We start from the raw sequence: 21,541 nt of genomic DNA on the forward strand, positions 1-21,541 counted from the left end.
CCCTCTTAAAACAAGAAAATGGAGGCAAGAATTTTGAAAGGTAAATAGATTAATTGTTAGAGCAAATATTGGTGGGAATGTGTATTATGTTACATTATAGGTGTTATCAGCAGAGAGTCTCTTGCCCGCACGCCTGGCTGTCTTCCCTGGGGCCCCTCGGATGAGATGGGCTCCAGCTTCCCTCCCCACCCCAAGCAGAGCTCCCGGATGCCGAATACCACCAGAACCTAGCTGCAGCCATGCTGGAGGCTCCTCTCTACATGTTCGGACAGGCCTCATGCATGAAGGTACCAGCAGAGGAACCCAGGTGTGTGTAATCCCATCAACAGCCAACATCCAGAGACTTAAAAGCAAGCTCTCAGAAGCATGTGGCCACTTGCCGTATCTTTGGCCCACTTCTCCCTCTAGGAGAAACTGGCAATCTTCTGAGAGTTTCCTGCCCCCATGAGACAGCCTTGCAAGCTCTCCATGGTGTATTCATATGCAAAATCCAGTAACAAGCTGGATCTGATTCCCCTGACCCTGAAGAGCCCCCAGTGCAACATCATTATGAGGGCCAAGTTGAAATAGACTCCTAAGATCTCAGGGAAAGGATGAAATGAGATATTACTGAGCCCGCCCGAGAAATCGGTGGTTAACAGGATATTGTGATTGTGATTGTGATAGGTGTTATCATTCCTATCATCCTGGCTCCCCTCTAATTTTTCACAACATACATGGGAACTGTTGGGAAATGGTGCTGTAACTTTCAATGGCATCTAGAACTATCACCATTTCCTTAATGCTGGTCAATTTCAAGATAATTTCTCATTCAGAATACTGCATTATTCTCTTTACTGTTTTCATAACTTCTAGAATTCCTTTTGAAACATAAATTTAATAATGGCCCTTTATAAGACACAACAATGTTTTTGGGATAGTTAAAGAGAATAAGCAACTGTAATCAAGAAAAATGTACAGAAAACTAGCATTGTCTTTTCTTCCCATAGTGAATCAGCATGTTTTCACAGACACACCTTAGAATCTGTTGTTATTAACAACTGTACTCCCACTAAAATATTAATTGCAAGCAACATCCTTTAAACATGCACTTCCCAGCTTTGTGGCCCATGTCTCTGGAACTGCTGGACCAAGAAATTGGAGCTTCTACCTTATCAAAATCACCCATTTTCCCCAACATAGACCTTCATTTCTTATTTGACCAGGATGCATTCCATACTATGAATTGCTCTACCTCTGTGCACATCACTCATTCCCCATCTGCTTTCCCCACAGATGTCCATCCCAGCTAATTCTAGAACTGATCCTTTTATATCTGTGTACAGATGTGCCAAACGTGCCAACATGGCAAAATGACAATAGTCATTTTCCTTTTCCAATCAATTTCCTTTTAACTTCCACAATTTAAACTTCAAATTGATTCCCAAACATACCTACATATCACTTCTCTCTTTCTCTTGAAAATGGCTACTGTAAACTTATTTTTCACTCTCCGTAAGGGGTTCTTTCTCTGCATTGAAGATTCGACCATATTGACAGACTGTATTTACAATTAATTGAAAATAATTACATATCGCACTGCCACATCTGCAGAGAGTGTGATTCGACTAGCATTATTATTTACCTAAAACATTTTCACCACTTGTGAATTACTACTTCGATGTCAGAGTTGGGGGAGATTTCAGACAGTGTCTTGAACAAAATCATGTGACTGTGAGCAGCAGGGCCAGCCCCTTGCCTAAGCTCCCAGACCCTTCATCAACCTCAACATCCAGAGTCTTCCTTACTGATTTTTGCTGTTATTAATTATAGTTTTGTATATGCACTAAACTAAACTGCTATTTTCATACTCCTAAAAATATTCTGCATGACCATTGCTTTCCTCTTCTCCCCACCCTAACTTCATTGGAATACAGACCTTCCCCTGAAATACAGGCCTATATTCTTCTCTTAGAACATTCTCCTTCAGAGAGAGTCCTGCATTCCAATTTATATTTTAAAGATTTGTGTTGATTCAGTACTTCACAACCTATCATTCTATAAAACCCTTTTGTGATCATCCCTATGTTGAGTTAACTGAATTATGCATCTTTACTTCCCTGATCAATGACTTTATCTCAACCTCAAGGGTATTTTAAGAATATTATGATGACATGAAGTTTTTTTTTAATTTGCTGTAAGCCTTTTGTTTCATTACTATCATTCTAATACTTGAGATAGGACTTTGTTTCATGTTTATTGGAAGGAAAAGAAAGAATAATTAAATTTTAAGTTGATTTTAACTAAATATGTTATATGCTTGAACTGTTTCTTTTTACTAATAATGTTAAATTAGTATAACTACACTTGAAACATTCTTAAAAAGATGATTTTGTAATTGCCACTAATGTGGCATTGTAAATAATATAGACTCACAAGCACCTCTGCTTGACATTTTCTATTATACAATTCAAGGCAATATGGTTGCTTTGGTGTTCTGAATAGGCATGTCCTAAACTTCAAATCCTTCTTTGGAAAAACATTTTTCCCTCTGGGTTTTGGCAGTACAAAATGCTGAATACATGAATACTGAATGATCAGAGTAAAACTTACTTAAGTTGAAATTAATCAAAGTACTTGAATATGTACATCTGACATGCATATACAAATTACTGTGCTTCGGCGTTATACTCGTATTGATTTTCTCTGAAACTGCGAATCAGAGCTAGTGAGATGATGGGGTTTTACTTAGGGTTCTTCATGCAAATAGTGTCTGGAGAGAAGTTCCCTTTACCAAAGTGAATATTCATCTTAGAGATGCCCTTCCAAGTCAGACCTTAGGGCTGAAGCAATAGCACAGCAGGTAGAGTGTTTGCCTTACATGTGGCCGTCCCAGGTTCAATTCCCAGCACCCAGATGGTCCCCTGAGCACCACCAGGAGTAATTCGTGAGTGAATGACCAGGAATAACCCCTATGTATCAGCAGGTGTGACCCAAAAAGCAAAAACAAACAAACAAACAAGACCTTAGGATAAATATAATTTATGAGAAAATTTTGCTTTTCCTAGGTGTCAGTTTCACCAACATGTTCTACATTCTGTTGGTGTCTTTCCCAACTCTGTAATATTGGTAAGTGGAATAGTGTTCTAGCTATCAAGATACTGAACAATACTCTTTTTTATTTTCTAGGAAGAAAAGATTTGAAACAAAGTATACTTGAGGGAAAACTATAATTAGTTCATATAATTAATTACTTTTCCACAACGGCAACTGTGACAATTACTCATTCTAGGAAATGCTAATCACATTATAGAAAAGTGTTCCAGTCACTTTGGCCAACATAGGCAGGAATATGACAAAAGTATTGGTATGTATTGAGACCTGTTTAATTTGTCCTATTGATGCTTTAAAATTCTAGATTTTCCTAATTTTTAAGTCATCGATTTGAATGTGAATTCCTTGGCATCTACAAATCCTCCAACTTTAGAAGTACTTCTTTCTCTTTGATTATTAAATGAAACATCTTTAAAGCCAATGCATGTACTAGGGCACTAAGAATCATTAAAGTTAATGTGAATGAAGCCGGGAAAATAAGAGGAAAACTGCAACTAGTTTTTAAGTAAAATTTTCAAGGAGACTGAGAGTATATGGCATAAGAATATAACATATAATCCCTCCTGCCCCAAGAGAAAACAAGGCCAAATAAATTAAATATAAAATTTTAAACTTAACAAATGCAAATTCAAAGTTTATTTAGAAAAACTCTATATAGAAAATTTAGTGTAGCAATTTTTCTTACAAATACCTCTACTGCAAAAATTTTATCTCCTATTTCTCAAGATAATTCTACAATTATAGCTATCATTCATATTCAAAAACAATGAACAAAAATGAAACTGAAATGAACTTATTACTATTAAGGTCCTCAAGAGTGCAACACATATACATATTAATTTAAACTCTGTGGTTTACAACACTATTGATAATGGTTTCTTATGCACATAATTTCAACCTCACACCCATCACCATTGAGCCCCGCCCTCTCCTGGTACCTTAGGGTCCCTCCCTGCCAACCCCCCACAACCAACTCAATTATGTGGATTAGTTCTCCCGTTACACTGACTTTGGACCATGTTGCTAGCTTGTTGTGTACCTTAAAAATATTTTGGATACAACAATTGACCATCCATCTAAACCTTGTTTAATATATAAGCATAGTAATTACCATGTGAAATGTCCAGAGGCTCTGTTGAAAATTTGTTTTCTTCTATTTTATTTATCATCCTAAGATTAGATTTTTTTATGTTTTCTTGCAAAAGAAAAAAGCCATCTGCAATTCATGTTTTTTAATTAAATGAAAATCATAACATTCTAAAATAAACTACTGCATTGACATAAGTTACAGCAAAATGCCTCATAGAAGCATAAATGTCATAACTGCTGCACATTAATCTAGTAAAAACATATATTTGTTCTGGGTTTCATGCTTTCTCTAAACATTAAGATTAATCATTTGTGTATATGTAAGTCACAGACTCTCAATTTATTTTCCTAAGTCTGAAGAGTCCATTCTGAGCATATGGTTATGGAATATAAGTGCAGTGGGATCGGAGAGGGTTGGGCACAATCTCTGCAATGTGCTCAAGAGTGGAAGCAGGCAGACTGGGCTCTGCAAAATGGCAGAGCACTTGTCTCTACCTTAATATCCTTATCCTCCTACCATTCAAATACTCCCAGAATTTACCATCCATACACATTCTGTCTTCTAAGGATTTGGGCTTGAATTCCTTAATCACAGTGCCAGAAAAATGTCTAAGTAACTAGAATAACTATAAGGTATGTTCTGTGCCATAGAAGCTTAGGGCAGTCTTTCTCCCTGTGTGTAGATCAAGAACTGATCAGCCCAAACAGACATAGCCTTTGGAAAGGCATCTGCATTGTTAGGTCCTTTCCTTTGGGAAATGACCTTATTCAGAGTTATGTTTCATGCATTATTATTTGTGATATCACAATAGAAATCTCATGGGATGTTTATATGTCAATAAGGAGAAATTATCCATGAAATACAATGAGATTATGATGGATATTATATATATACACATTGATATACATATATCAATGTATATATATAGATATATATCAATGTATACATTGATACAGTGATATATATATGTCACTGTCACTGTCATCCTGTTGCTCATTGATTCGCATGAGAGGGCATCAGTGATAAAATTCTCCAATTGCTGCTTTTAAATATCCTCTGCTGGGATTTCCTTCCTCTGCCCTGGAGAGTACAATCTTAATGGGTCACTGGTATCCTTACAGTTTAAGGTATTAAAAAAGACTGTTTAGACAAAATGATGTATTTTTCAGAATATTAATATCATAATCATTGCCTACAACAAAATTTCATCTTCTCAAACCCTCTTCTTCTTCAGCTTGGGTTTACCCTATGACCCTAGGAATTGTGATTGGAGAAAAGGGGTACCCCACAAAAGCTGCTGTTGGAAAGATAAAAATCAAGGTTCTCAGTTGGCTGGTTCTGTGGTGCATTTGTAAGAGATCTGAGAATGGAAACAGTGGCTGGAGATTAGAAACAATAAACAAATGGATTTGAAAGTTAGAAAAAAAATCTGTCTGCTGTTTTGAACTAGCATGTAGGAGAAGAATAGAGCCAGCAATAGAAATACAAAAAGAAAGCTAATATTTTGAGATTAAAGCTGACATAATGTGATGGGATATTGAATTTAGGAAATAGTTTTGAGCTAGAGCGATAGTATAGATTCAACCCTGCTTGGATTCCAAGCCCCACCAGAAGTGATCCCTGAACACAAGGCTAGGAGTAAGTTCAGACACAGCTGGATGAGGCCCAACAACCCCCACTCTTAAAGATGTTATTTAAAAATAAAGTTCAATGAAGTGGGAAAAAAATTAATGCCTTAGAGTCTCTTTCTTTGTTTTTCTTATGAAGTATAGGCTAGCAAAAATCTAATTTGCTCCTGGATTCCAGCCAAGAGAACTTATTGTTTGAAGTAATAAAATGGACCTGATTATAAAATGTGTTTTTTAATAAACTCAGATGAGTCCATTCTGTGACTCTATTCTGTTTGATCAGAACTTTGTTTTAAAGAGTTTCCTAACAAGCTTCCAGAAGTGATTCCTTCAGAATGCAAATAGTACACTGGGGAGAAAATTAAGAAAAAAAAAAGTGATTGTATTGAAATGCTTTTTGAATTCTTTTTGTATTTAGTCATCATGAAATTACAAAGTTATTCATGATTGGGTTCATGCATATAATGCTTCAACACTGTCTTTTCCCCATTGTTCACTGCCCTCCACCAATCCCTCCAATCCCCCCACCCCCACCAGTCTGCTTCTAGGTGAGGCATTGTTCCCTCCCTCCCTCCCTCCCTCCCTCCCTCCCTCCCTCCCTCCCTCCCTCCCTCCCTCCCTTCCTTCCTTCCTTCCTTCCTTCCTTCCTTCCTTCCTTCCTTCCTTCCTTCCTTCCTTCCTTCCTTCCTTCCTATTTTGTTATCATTTTGAACTGTGGTTCACAATACTGTTGTTTACAGGGTTTCATACATAACATTCAATTTCCTTTTGTTGGACCATCCACATGGTGCTCTGGAGACCCCAGGGCCAACCTCCATTAGTTCTCAGTCAAGCAGACAGGACAATGCAAGAAATGAAGTTATAGTGGGGTTTCGTCACTGGGTGCCAGGGATTATCCATGCCACCCTAGCCATGCTCAGGGGGCCTCCCAGACCAAACCCAGCTGTGTTCAGGCCTCTGGACTGCACCCAATAGAGCTAGGGAAAATCATGTATGCCAAAGTTCAAAGCAGGGTATGTTCAAGACCTGTGCTCTACCTCTACAATACTGCTGACCCCTGGGCAATGCTTTCTATCATACATGTGTCATTTCATGAAAAACTACAATTACTTATTTAAAGAATATACAAAGGTCATTTCTCAATATTATAGATAAATAAAGCTACCTATAAGTAAAATTAATTAGTATTAATCTAAACATAAAAGTAGATAAAATTCTTCCATGACATATGATTAGGATATAAACCCAGGGTATGAAAAAAAACGTTTGATTCTTATCAATATGTCTTGGATTTTTGAATATTTTACTCATCAGCTTACTAAATTAATGATTTAGTTAGGAAAGACCATGAAAGAAGATATTTCCAATGAGTTTTCAGTCAAATGTTTCCTTAAATATTAGCTGAATCATTAATTTTATTCTCTTTTTAAAATTTCTTTTATAACGTAGTTGCAAGGTTTTTCTCATTCATTTGCTTTCCTTCATATGAATAGATGTCTTGTTTATGTAACTTTTTGAGATACTTTTTGGCCTAAGATTGAACAGTATACCACACTCACTGCTACCACAGAGACACACAGAAGATATAAACTCCCATATTCCAGACATTGTCAATACTGCTGAAGATGTGATTATTCTATTTTGGTAAGCACAAACAACTGTTAACTCATCATGAAGTTAATAAACAGCTAACAAGTGTCCAGATATCAAATCACGATTGCTATCTCTCTCTCTCCCAGATTAGTGAAGATCCTACATATTCCATGTTCACTGTAGTCTGTTGTTGTCCCAAGGACTGAATCCAGCATCTCACATATGAGAAGCCTGGACTTTACCCTTGAACTACCTTCCTAGCCCAAAGTCTCCTTATATCCTTGCCAAACTCTAGAAGTTTCCATAATGTACCAAGCATAATTTTTAGCATATTATTAGGTTACATCTCTTCTCTGCTTCAATAGGTTCTAGTCATTCTTCATGTCTTTATTTCATTCCTTATTACTTTTCTTGTCATATATTCTCTCCATAAAGAGCCTTCTGAATTTTCCTCCTCACCTCCATTTCTCTCTCCTCCATCCTCCTATTTTTCTTTCTTTCTTTTTCCCTTAGGCAAGCTACACATGGCATATTTGATATGCCAAAAACAGTAACAAGAAGTTTCACAATGGAGATGTTAATGGTGCTTGCTCGAGCAAATCAACGAACAATGGACGACAATGCTACAGTGCTATTTTTATTTTCTTTGATATTAGTGACTGTTTTCACAAATCCTCTATCTCGGGATTTTACAACAGACAAAGAAGGCTCAGCTTAGTCCATGGTATTGACAAACATCAATAATGATCAGTTTGGTGCCAGAACTATTAATAGTACAGTGGGTAGGATATTTGCTTTGCTTTGCTCATGGCTAACCTGAGTTTAATCCCCAGCATCCCATATGGTCTCTCAAGCACTGTCGAAGTAATTCCCTAATTGCAGAGCTTCAAGTAACCCTTGAGCATTGCCAACTATGGCCCAAATAAAAGAAAAAAATTATCACGTTAAAGAATCTGATCTTCAGTATTTTTCTGTTCTGACCAGAAAAAAATAACCAAAAATATAACCAAAAACAAAGTTGAAGCTTCACTTAACAGAGAAAAATTAATCACTTACTTTTATCAATAAAAAGTTGCTACCCATACTTTGTAAACTTTATGCTAGATCTTGTATGAAACATTTGATAGAAAAAAGTATTGTCTGCTTTTGTAGAACATATGGCCTTATATTTTTAAGTTAAGCATATATAATCATAATTACAAAATATGCAAAAACTGAAAAGGAAAAGATCATCGCTTCAAATCATATTTATTCCTGACCTGGACCATTTGGTTGATTCCAGCAGACTGAAATCCACAGTGAAGTCACGGTGATAAACAATCAGAGGGTCCAGCCAGGTTGTCTGACAAACTTCAATGTGAAGCCTACTGTGACAAGTAGGATAACAACCCACTTTGTTCTAATGCTAGAAAATAATTATTTATTTTTTATTTTCTAGCAGGGCAACACCTCTAGGAAATAGATATTATCAAATGTAGAAGCTGGCAAAGTTTTAAGAAATCTATAATTAATGGTAGATTTTTAGCAAAATAAAATTTTCCCAAAGAGATAAAATGTGTAGAAAACAATATATGGCATTCAAGCCTTTCTCAGTCTCACTTATTGACATATACACAGTGACCTGGATAGGTTTTCAGTATCTGGGTCCTGATAAAGGAAATTTATTTCTACTTAATGAAAGTAGAAACCTTCCCCCCCCGCCCCCACACACATTTTTCTGCGTCTCAGTTGTATTCAGAGTTCTGGGCTGCTCAATGAACATGCCATCTCTCCATTTCCTGTGTAAACCTGTATTTAAACCAGTGAGAAAAAGAACAGTGCTGTCTTCTTGCTAACATATCACTCCAATTTACTACACAAGGCAGCTCTCAGAAACTTAGGTTAGGCAAAAATCTTGTCTACAAATAGATACATTTCACAGTCATATTATTGTGATAGAAATGAGTCCTTTACTAAAAACTGAGTCTTGTGAACATTTGTACATTGATTCTTGTGGGTAAATGATGCAACAAAGCTCAGAATACCTGAGCATTGTCTTACAATAACAAAGAGAATCATGATTATTTTTTTCTTTAATTTCTAACTGAAGATAACAATGCCAGTAAAAGCCAGTCCAGTTTAAGAAGAGAGCTAGAGTTCCTTAGCATTTCCTAAGTTACATGACACTTTGATATAAATATGTGTGTTGCCTGCTCTTCTGTCAATATTATTTTCACATTTAAGACAAATAATAGTTGACTTTATGAATTACTTAATTCACTTCAATTTTCAAAATATTTCAAAAACAAATCATTCTCTCTTTTTTTTTTTTGATTTTCAGGTCACACCCAGCGATGCACAGGGATTACTCCTGGCTCTACACTCAGGAATTACTCCTGGAGGTGTTGGGGGACCATATGGGATGCTGGGAATCAAACCAGGTTGGTCTCGTGCAAGGCAAACGCTGTGCAATCACTCCAGCCCAACAAATCATTCTCATTCCCTAGAATCCTACATCTGGCTGTCTTTACTTGATAGTTTTAATTTTGATCACTATAAGAATGTGCGGTAATTACAGAGATCTTTTAACATTTTCTTAGTCTTTAATACAAAAAATAACAAATAAAACATAAAACTTGCTAGATTCAATTGACTCCACCCTTCCCTGCTGACAGAGGGAAATTATATTGTCTTCTGATTAATTGTCTGCCAGATGCCACCCATGTACAGCTGATAAGAGTGTGCTGGGTTCCTGCACTTGGCCAGTCCCATTAATATCAGCCCATCCTGGGAGACCAGCATATATATAACTTCGAAACAATCACAGAGAAGCCATAATCCATTTCTCTTTTCCAGCTGCAGTAGACCAGTCAGTTTTAATACAATCAGACACTCGTTTTAGTAACACTTCTGTTTCCATTTCCCTTTTAAAGTTCTTAGGTAGCATTAGCTGGCAGTGACAAAGTTGTGTGCTATTTACCACACTGCCACCAAGAAGAAGGAGAGTATTTGTATTAGCTTATCAATGACAGACATTCTTGGTTCAATACTATATCACCCTCTTGGCAGAAGGAACAAACTGTCACCTTTCCAATAAAATAGATTTAAAGCGATGGAGGAGAATGGGGTCAAAGTAGAGGCAAAATACTTTCTGTTGTTTTTAAAGCAATACTGCTTACATCGGAAGCAACTGAAAGCAATGGCGGGTGAAACAAGCAGACATACTTAGGTAAGAAAGAGTTCAGTGGAGCTCTGCAAATCAGGATTTCCTCACTCGTTTCATCTTTCCGTCATTTGACATGATGAAGGCATTACTGCAGGAGGCAACCTTGTGACCACCAGTGACCATCCAGGTCCCTCATTCTGACTGAGAACAAATGGTGGGCGTATGCCCTGGTAGGAGGAATTAATTGGGTCAACACACTCTCCAAATCATTTATAATTCTTAGATTTATGAATTTATTTGGGGAAATATGTTTTTTTCTTTTTTTCTATCTTAATTTCTTCTAAACTGAAGACATTAATGGATATGTAAATGATATATAGTACTAGATTTAGTGTATTGAAACATATATGCTGGTACTAAAGAATTTCAAAGGATGTTTCTTAAAAACCTCCAATCAAATGATAATGTGTTAATGAACCTATTGAACACTGCTGGTAAGCCTCGTCTAATAATCAAGACTAATAATATCTTTAGGAACATTTTCTACCACAATCACTAGTAGCCTAAATCTCAGTGTCTAATAAGTTTTCAGTTAGAATTCATTGAAACACAATTATTTTCATTTAAAAATAATTTTTTTCATTTAAAACCAAATTTTGCCACACCCAGCTATGCTCAGTGTTTACTCCTGGCTATGCATTCAGGGATCATTCATGGTGGTCTTGGGGGACCATATGGGGTGTTGAGGATTTAAACCAGGTCAGACATATGTAAAACAAAGCACCCAATCCACTGCACAATCTTTCTTGCTCTAAAAGATGTGTATTTTTAATGAACATTATTGATTCATATCTCTAATCATTAAATATTTTCAAGTAGCTTAGAATATTTACTAGTCCTATATGAAAAGAAGCCCGCTAACTTGGAAATTGATGGGACAGGGTATCTGTCGTGGAAGAGATCTGGGTGATGGAACTTTGTGCTGTGGGTTATTGTTGGCTTGTTCAAATGGGTAGATTAAAAGAAAAAAACAGTTTGAAAAGAGTCAAGGGAAGCCAGTAAAGTTGCTTCTAGATTCCAAGGCTATAAATCCTGAAGTGTGCTATTCCCACCCAATGTCTGTCCTATTTGGAGGATAACATGTACATAAAGAATCTAATGTGTTGGGTGTCTTCCTGAGAGGTCCACAGGTGTCCTGAGGCCACAGCAGGCATTTTTTTGAAAATCGAGCTCATAGCTTGTGGTGAAGGTCTAGGAAGAGAGCTGCCTGGCCACGAAGAGTGGGACCACCTGGGCGCCCAGCGGTGCTTGGAACCTCGAGGGTTACACCCAGTGATACTTTGGAGTAGGAGCCTATATATGTTGCCATGATAAAACCCTGGACATGCTCATACAAAACAAGTGTCCTGACCCTGGAAAAATCTGCCTATATGCAAGAATAATTTTAAAAGAAAGCAACAAGTTTTCCTAATAGAAGGTTAAATGCTGGTACCTTCATGCATGCCTTCATTAACAAGGTTCTTACAATTATGATTACTCTCCCAGCTTCACACATTATACCAGTGAGATGCTTAAATGTTATTGAAGTTTTTAATATTCATATTGATTTCATTTTTATTATTTCTTAAAGTTATGTTTTTAAGCTTAATGGGTGGGTTCAAGTCATGGAGTTCCCACTGTCTGTGGTTCATGAAATGAGAATATAGAGAGACACTGTTTTCTTATGTTAAATAAAAGGGGATTGAGGACATTTTCACATGAAAAATTCATAGAAATAAATATGTGGTAGAATTCAACATCAGGCACATGAATTCTTACTGCTATGAGCACACTTTAAGCCAATTTACAGAGACATGCTTTGTAATATCATATTATAAAAGATGTACAGAATTGGTGTACATATCCAGGAAGACATCACCACAGTCTTGGTCTTAAGTATATTCATCAGTTCCCAAATTTCCTCCTGTCATAGTTTTATATTCATTTTGGTATCAGCAATATCCTCATTAAAACTATTTCTCTTTTGATACGTATACTTACCAAGGGCATATTAAGTTATACAAGGTATATCATGGGTAACAAGATTTACACTTAATTTTTTTTTAATTGAAAATATAAATCAGCCAGTTTCATGGAGGCACAGTGATGGTTGCCAGGGACTAGAGATTAGACTGGAATATGTCAAAAGCTACTTGGTTTCATCTCTGGTGCATGCATATGTCGTGATATCTACTGTGCGTATTAGTTCTATGGGTACTATCACTGTACTCACTTTCTCCACATTGTGATTTTGCAGCTCCTCTCCTAAGGCTGCTAAGAATAGTTTTCTACCCCTTGAATGTGGCCTTTGCCTATGTTTTCTCGGATTCCTGAGTCATTTGCCAATGTTACTCAGATTTAGAATGAACTTTCAAATTGTGTGTTGCTGTTTCTCTTGCTGTTCCTGAGAACCCTCACTGATGACTGAACGAAAGAGACTAACTTAGCGTACTGTATCATCAGAGGTACCACCCAGTCATTGCCATTGATTTCACTAGCAGCTAATAGAACACTGTGAAGTGAAGTCAGTACCACCAATCTTACCAGGCTGAAGCTCATGAGACTAAGGTCAGATGATGCTACCAGAATCAGAAGAATCATTAAGCTGATCCTAAAAATGTGATTTTCTGTTTCTTAGTCTTTCAGGGGCTGGAGTGATAGCACAGCGGTAGGGTGTTCACCTTTCACGCGGACAACCCATGTTCGATCCCTCCACCCCTCTCAGAGAGTCTGGCAAGCTACTGAGAGTATCGCGTCTGCGCGGTAGAGCCTGGCAAGCTACCCGTGGTGTATTGGATATGCCAAAAACAGTAACTATAAGTCTCTCAGTGAGAGATGTTACTGGTGCCCTCTCGAACAAATCAATGAGCAATGGGATTACAGAGACAGTGACAGTGATAGTTTTTCAGATATGTGGAGTGGTATCTCATTGTTGTTCAAATGATGGCCCCATAATTAATATAATGCTGTATGCTAAGACTATCGACCTTTTATTGCTCTCAATAGAGAAGTTTTATAGAGAGGATGTGTAAGACTTATTCTACAGTTCTGAGTTAAACAAAACCAAGGGAATATATCCATTAAAAGTAAATAAACAAACATGGAATAAAGCCTGGGTTTTCTTTTACTTCTTTAATTATTTGATTCTGCTTCACAGCAGCATGAACAAAAAATGCTCATGACCTATAGCTTAATTACCCTAATTTTCAGTACTAGGTATCAACTCAGCATTCCAAATAGGTGCTATAATGAAATACACATAAACAAATGAAGGCAATAAGCAGAGAAAACTAAAAAAAAACAAGTAAGAATATACTGAAGTTAATATTGGATGTACAGCCAATTAAAAGCAGGATAGAGAATGCACCTCAGAGTAATTTGATAAATTAGAAAGATGAAGGTGAATGACTATTTTTAATATCATTAAGTTTGATAATAGATCCTTTCAAGTATCTAATTCATTTTACTTTAATATATCTACAGCAGAGAAGAATTTAATCTGCTTAAAAATAATATATATGATCTTACAAAATGAATTTAAAGTAGCTCACCTTCCAATTCAACCTCATTAGTCCTATCTTCTAATATTTTTTTTTGTTCCACAGAAACAGATAGCATCTGATTCCCTTATGAACTTAGTGATCATGAGCTCTTTAAAAAAGATGCCACAATATGCTATCCCTCAGAAAGACTTTATTTGTGGATACTGTCAGGTCAGTATAAGAAAGCAGTACAAGAAAACTGGATATTTTAAATTACTGCTCTCATACTATATAGACTTGCCAGATTCTATCACTATCACTATCACTATCATCCTGCTGATTGTTGATTTGCTCAGGCGGGCCCAATAATGTCTCCATTTGTCCTAGCCCTGAGATTTTAGCAGCCTTTACTCATCCTTCCCAACGGTGCTGCATTAGAGGCTCTTTCAGGGTCAGGAGAATGAGATCCATCATTGCTACTGTATGTGACATATGGATACGCCACAGGGAGCTTGCCAGGCTCTCTCGAGCCGGCAGGGAACTCTTGGTAGCTTGCCAGGTTCTCCGAGAGGGAGAACTAGGCTATCAGATGCCGAGCACTTCCGGGAGCTTGGTTTTATAGTCTGTGGATGTTGGACATTAATGGGATTACATGGTGCCTGGGGCAATTAGTGGGTGTGGCTGCCTAACTACTAGAAAATGGGGGATCTGGGCGGAAGAGGCCCAATCCCGATAGATCTGAGCAGGCTTGGAGATCTCAGCCGCGGGTCCCACACACCTGGGTTCCTCTGGCCATTCCTTCATGTGTAAGGCTTGTCCAAGCGTCTGGAGAGTGGCCTTGAGCATAGCTATGGCTGGGGAGCATAGCTATGGCTGGGTTCCAGAGGTCTTCAGCTGCCGGGGCTCTGCTTCGGGAGAGGAGGGAGACTTAACCCACCCCCTCTGAGTTTTGAGTCTTGCCAGATTATGAAATAAAATGAGTAGGACCAATTATGTTTCATGTAAGGTGAAATTAAATAGCATATGGACCATCCTAGAACTAAAAGAATTGCTCATTGTGTACCTGAAGTTCCAGTTGGTCTGACCATCTGTTATCTCATCTTTCAGCCCTACTGCCATCCTTTTCAGTTTGTTTCTCAGTTCAAGAGGAGCATTACAATGATAAGGTAAGAGATTAGTCTAGATTAACAGGTAAAATGGTAACACACAACAGGAAGAAGACAATGTGAAATAAAATGTTCAGAGATCATTTCTAAGTATCCTTAATACTTACTGACTGGGGTTTTTGGCTAACTTCTGGTCTCTGAAATTATTCAACTTTACATATATTCACAGATATCCCTGCCAATACTTTATAGAGGTCTCATTCTGTCTTTTATGTCTCTTGTTACCTATTTTTTCTATAAACAATGTTTTCAACACACAATAATAATTAAATGTTGTTACAAATACATTGGAGTCAATGGACTCCATAAGATAAATTTTTCAAAAGTTGAAAAACATTATACCTAAAATTATTTAAATCATTACTATTATTTAGTTTCTAGACAATATTAAAATAAAGCAAAGATGCTTAGGACCTTAAGCTTTAGCATTATGACAGTATTGCATAAAAGAAACTTTTGCAACATGAAAGATTCCAATTTTAGACTCAAGATGTGAAAAAATAAGTTGACCAAAGCAAGTTAGAATGCTGAGGTAACAAATAAAATATCATGTGTGCAATAATGTCAAAGCAATTCATACTCAAATAGCAAAATTAATAATGTAATGTGATACTTTTTAATAATTACTTGCTATGAATTATATATGCACACATATGTATGTACACACACATATATATGTATAGATACAAATATAAACCAAATATTTTGAAGGTGAGGCAGGTATGTATGTTATTAACATTTTCACAGCAGTTTTTCAAAAACTGTAGTTGATTGACTAGCACATGACTTCAATACTCATAGAGGTTTAAGAGTTATTTTTAGTGTTGTTGAGAAGTATGAATATTAATATACATTTAAATGAACTCTGCACATTTTGTAATATAAAATCACTTATTTCCATTTACTCTGGGAGAAGGATGGGATTTTTACCTGAGAGACACCCGGTGAGAGACAGGAGCAGAAGCAGTCCCCAGGAGGAAGCCATCCTGGGTCCCCAGGCTCTCCGGGCGCCCATGAGCTCAGCACCTCCCAAGCTTCGGCATAGAGAAGGCCCTAGAAGGACAGAGCACAGAGCTCAGAGAAACAAGACAAGCCAAGAGCAATGATATAAAAGGCAACTGGAAAGGATCGAATAAAATGATTAACAACTATTAGTGCAAAGGTCGGATTAATGTATTCTTGGGATATTGACAACTATAATAAAATTTCCATTAGAATTCATTTAACACACAACACAAGAACTTTGGGGAAGTGATAAACTTCCCTATCACTTTTATTTATATTGAATACTCCCTTACAGATAATAAAAACATCAGGATCTAATGGGGAAGGGGATGATTTTTCCTCACAGGGCCTGTATAATAGCTATATTTATTACATTAGACAAATTATTGGACTAGAAAAATAGGATAAAAGAACTAGTTACATTAATTTATACTTGTCTAGAACATAACTAATGATTAGTTAGCCAAGTGATTTTACACATTGTGCCTGTAGCTCGTCTGAAGCTCTACAGGAAATTTTTCTTGTTTAATTATTAATGCCAACCGCCTTTGTTTATAGCTCCTCTGATTATCTGTACTGTTACATTTCTCTTATGTGGTGAATTATTTCTTTCGTGTTGTCTGCTATTTCCTAAACGAAATAAAGACACATTATAAAAATAAATATTTAACACATTTGTCTAATTTGTCTAATGCCATATTATAAGGATCACTTGGCTTATAATAGTGATTATATTGCTAATCCTTTAGTTCCTTTCATTCTAAAAAAGTATCATAAAGAAAAAAATTCTAATATAAACTTCCTGTAGGATTTTGATGGATGTATCTTAGAAATTCCTTAACAGACAAAGTAACTTCTGAACTTTCAAGCATCCTTAGCCCAATGGATACACTGAGAAACCGGTCCTTCCCGCTGGACTTGCCATTAAGGTTACCTCTATTTTAAAAATGTTAAGCAAACCAGACCAGAACCAGAGAGATAGTACAGAAGGTAGAGTGTTAGCACACATCAATTAGGGTTTGATCTCAGGGAACAAATATGGCCCCCGGGCTGTCAGGAATGATCCCTGAGTCCAGTAAGCCTCAACAGGGTGAGGTGTGGTCTCCAAACATCAAACAAAAACCCAACAGCAAAAAGCACTTATTGACCCTTTGGTCAGGTCTGAATTTAGTATAGTCATGATCAAATACATAAATTCCTTGTTAGTCTCCTGGCCGAATGGTGGCAGTTCCAATTTACATTTTTATCAGCTAAAAGCTGTAACATCCTTTGTGGAACTCTACATGAATCTCTGCGGGCATTGCCAGAAACTCTCTTTTGTGATACAGTTGAGATTGGCTCTAAGTTATCACAGAATCATTTACAAGACCATTTACATGTACCTTAATCATTTACATGTACCTTAAATTATCTAACTCAGAATTTAACTTTTTATTCTTGGGCAGTGTCACTGTATAGGAAGGATAACTTCTTTCTGATTATGAGAATTCTGATGGAAAAAATATTTCATTCCAACCTCTTATGAGTCTTATGTAAACTCTTTCCTAGAAACTTCAAATATAATTTTAAGTTTCTCTGAAGTGTCATCCTAATTCTTGGAAGTGATTTCTGTCTGAGGACTTACCCTGAGAGATAAGTTCTCTCTTCTACATCTAGAAAAAGTTCTGAGAGGTCTACCCATAGGATCTCATTTAATACCTCAAACTCTGAAAAATAAATCTCTTGTTCTCATCTCAAGGTGAGACAACAGAAGTCTAAAGTCTTTAGGAAAAATTGTCTCGGGACACAGCTCTTGAGTAAACAGTAGTCTAGAGCTGGATGGTCAGAGTGCAGAGATCTTGACTGGAATAGCGCCATGGACGAAGAAACAAAGAGTCCTCAGACTGCACAGGGGCAAAATAAAGGAATGCTTCTTTGTTAAAAACAATAATAATCTAATTGGATAAAAGTAGCACCATAGCACTGTCATTCCGTTGTTCATGGATTTGCTCGAGTGGGCACCAGTAACATCTCCATTGTGAGACTTGTGGTTAATGTTTTTGTCATATCAAATACTCCATGGGTAGCTTGCAAGGCTCTGTCATGTGGCAGAATACTCTCAGTAGCTTGCCCGGCTCTCCGAGAGGAACCGATAAAAGTAAGATAAATATAAAATTTAAATAGGTAAAAATAATAGTAGCCTATAAAACAGAGAGAAGTGATAAAATTATTTCAGAGATAAAAAGTAGATTTCAATGCATATGCTAAATTCTCTCGATTTCTAAAATCCATGTTAAAATTTCTAGAAGATAAAATTTTCAGAAAAGTTAACTCATCTCAAATGCTTATGTGGTCTATAAAACAAAAAGCTCCACAGTGGGATGTAAACCACACATTTTTTCACGCCTTCTACTACTCAAGTTCAAACATATTTTGACCCCAGTTAATTATATATTTTCATTTTCAAAAATCCAATATATGCTGTATCTCTACCAAAAAATCTTCACACATTCCTCAGTATAAAACTCTGCAGCACTGTAGCACTATCATCCCATTGCTCATCGATTTGCTTGAGCAGGCACCAGTAACGTCTCCATTGTGAGACTTGTTACTATTTTTGGCATATCAAGTACGCCACGGGTACCTTGCCAGGCTCTGCCGTGTGGGCGGGATACTCTCGATAGCTTACCAGGCTCTCCGAGAGGGATGGAGGAATCTAACCCGGGTCAACCATGTGCAAGGAAAATGCCCTACTCGCTGTGCTATCACTCCAGTCCAAAATTCAGTATAAAACTCATTTCAAAATATTTGGTACTAGCACAGAATGAAAAAAATTATTCAGTTGCTTAATCAAGGACAAACAGGGTATCTGTTAAAGAATGGATTTGGGGTGTTCGGACTTCAGAGAAAAGGTCACTCATGATAGTAAACTAATGCACAGAGGGACAAGCAGGAAATCATGCTTCAAATTATAAGGGATCAGATGTTCAAGTGTTCAGAAGTCAAAGAAAGGAATCTGGATTTTATCATAAACACTATCATAAAAAAATGAACTAATCCTACCACCTAATTTTTTATAGGTAAAATCCTCAGATACTTTGCAAGTTAATCATATACAATAAACAGGCACAAAAGACACTCATTTTTATATAAATATGTGAAAGATCATGCGATTTAGCTAATACCTCAAAGCTTTCAATGTCAGTGTCTACAAAAGCACTTCTTGCCTTCTATTTCCTGCCATACCAAGGGCTAAATACTATCTGCAAATGGCCTTGGCCATTTCCTACTGATAAGAAAATGCATTCCAAACCCAAGGTTGTCAGGGAATTTAAGATAACACATTTGCACATACTTTAGGAGTGGCTCTAATAATGAGTTGCTGACTGACTGTAGCTAACTATTGAGAATGTGGTAGCGACATACACTTAGGAGCCTGCTTAGAGCCACGCATGTTCATTGATCACAGATGTTACCCACAGTCTGGTACTCTACAATGAGGCAGGCAGCAGTGGTGAGGCATAGCCCCAGTCAGCTGTGAAATTATGTGGGTGAACAATTTGCACTCTACAGTGTCCTTTGTTGCCAAGTGTGTGCCTTGTGTGTGTGAGTGTGTGTGTGTGTGTGTGTGTGTGTGTGAAGGATGCCTACTTTTTTTCTTGCTTTTGATAAGAAGAAGAAGAAAGCAGTGACTGGAAATGAAATCCAAGATGACAACCCAAGAGTAGGCTAGAGCAGGCGAGATTAAGTTATGATGGTCTGTATGTTATGTGCACTTAATGCAATTTAGACTTAAAATGTTCTCAATATGATGGATTTACTGAGACAGAACTGCATCATAAATCAAAGATTATCATTTGAGACTTGAAGCTTGATCTAGGTGAAGGGGCATGTATGTGAGAATAATGAAAGGGAGACCATGGTAGTACAATCTGGAAACAAACTACTGAGAACACACATCCTAGGGAAGTTAATTAATTACTTCTATAACAACAGTTTCAAATATGTAATTTTAGGTGTAGTATGTTTCTTTACCACACAGTGGAAGGTGATAATATCTATCTCTCTATCTATCCATTTATCTATCTATCTAGTCTCAGTTCCTAATGAAATTAAAGGTAAGCTTTGTGAGGGTGATATAATACCTTGTCATATGGAACAATTAAAGAAGACATTGAGAAGACCTAACAAACCTTGAATCTCAAATTCTGAGGAACGTCTCTCTATTGACAACATGATAAAAGTAGGATTGTAGAACCAAGGTCTTTAGCATAAGAATTGATACTTATGTTCTTTCTACTATTTATTTTATTTAAATAAGGATATCTTGAAGACAATAAAAATATGAGTATTGGTGCTCAGTGAGTTTTCCTTAAATTGGGATTTCAATTATTTACTTAAAATTTAGCTCACTTCCTCAGACAACTGGCATTTTGAATCATTATCTTCATCTAGCAGTTGATGCCACTAGGTTAAATTGCATTTTAAAAATGTCTTATTATAGGAACAAGGATAACTGGGAATTGTAGATAATACAAAGGCAATGTTTGAAACAGCTCTGAGAAAACCCCTTGGGAGCCATCTACATCTTTGTTCTTCTTTTCCTTGTTGAACCCTTTGAGTAAGATATTCATATTCTCTAACAACAACAAAAAATAGAGCTGACAAAAAAACCTAAACAAAAACTTTGGATCATGCCTCATATAATACAGTATTGCTATAAATTTTGGTCATTTCCTGGTGAAATTTATGGCAATATGACATGAATTTGTGTAGCTTTCTATGTTATTAACAAAAGAATTATAAAAGAATTACAATGAATAAAAGAAGAGATTACTGGGCTCTGAGGAATATGTTTTTTTGTAACTCAAACTTTGATCAAACGACTACTGTGGAATTTTTTTAAAACTCAAACAATAACTACTGAAAAGGGATGTCAGCAAGCCAGTACAGTTAGTAAGGAGATTGAAGCAACCTAATTCATGGGCAGAGCAAGGCCCTGATAGAAACTGACTTTGCCTTAGCTTCTTCTGTCTGTACAGTCATACAGCCTTACCCAGCTGCAGTGGCATGCTGTCTGATTGTCTTAAATACGTGGAAACTTTACAGGTTAAACATCTAAAAACTCAAAATTGGCCTTATGATTTACCCACATTATTCTGTTTTATCAGATAAATAGTTTTCAGTGCCATGCTTCAGAACCATATAGTCTGAGCACTTCAGAGAGTTGCCAATATAGACACATTAACGAAGACAATGTGTATTTCTTTATAATGAATAATTCAGGTGACAATCTGTATCAGTGATTAGAACCTGAAAAT

General features: G+C 36.7%; 1 protein-coding gene across 6 annotated transcripts in view; it reads right to left on the bottom strand.

The window, feature by feature from the left end:
• CNTN5 (contactin 5) overlaps positions 1-21,541 on the bottom strand; it is an 832,499-nt gene that overhangs the window by 506,568 nt on the left and 304,390 nt on the right. For all 6 annotated transcript variants that reach the window (XM_055129785.1, XM_055129784.1, XM_055129781.1 and 3 more), the window contains one exon: positions 16,167-16,289. In XM_055129785.1, the coding sequence (XP_054985760.1) occupies positions 16,167-16,289 (123 nt within the window). The remainder of the gene's footprint in view (positions 1-16,166; positions 16,290-21,541) is intronic.

This window comes from Sorex araneus, chromosome 3 (genome assembly GCF_027595985.1).
Source record: "Sorex araneus isolate mSorAra2 chromosome 3, mSorAra2.pri, whole genome shotgun sequence".
Lineage (NCBI taxonomy): Eukaryota > Metazoa > Chordata > Mammalia > Eulipotyphla > Soricidae > Sorex > Sorex araneus.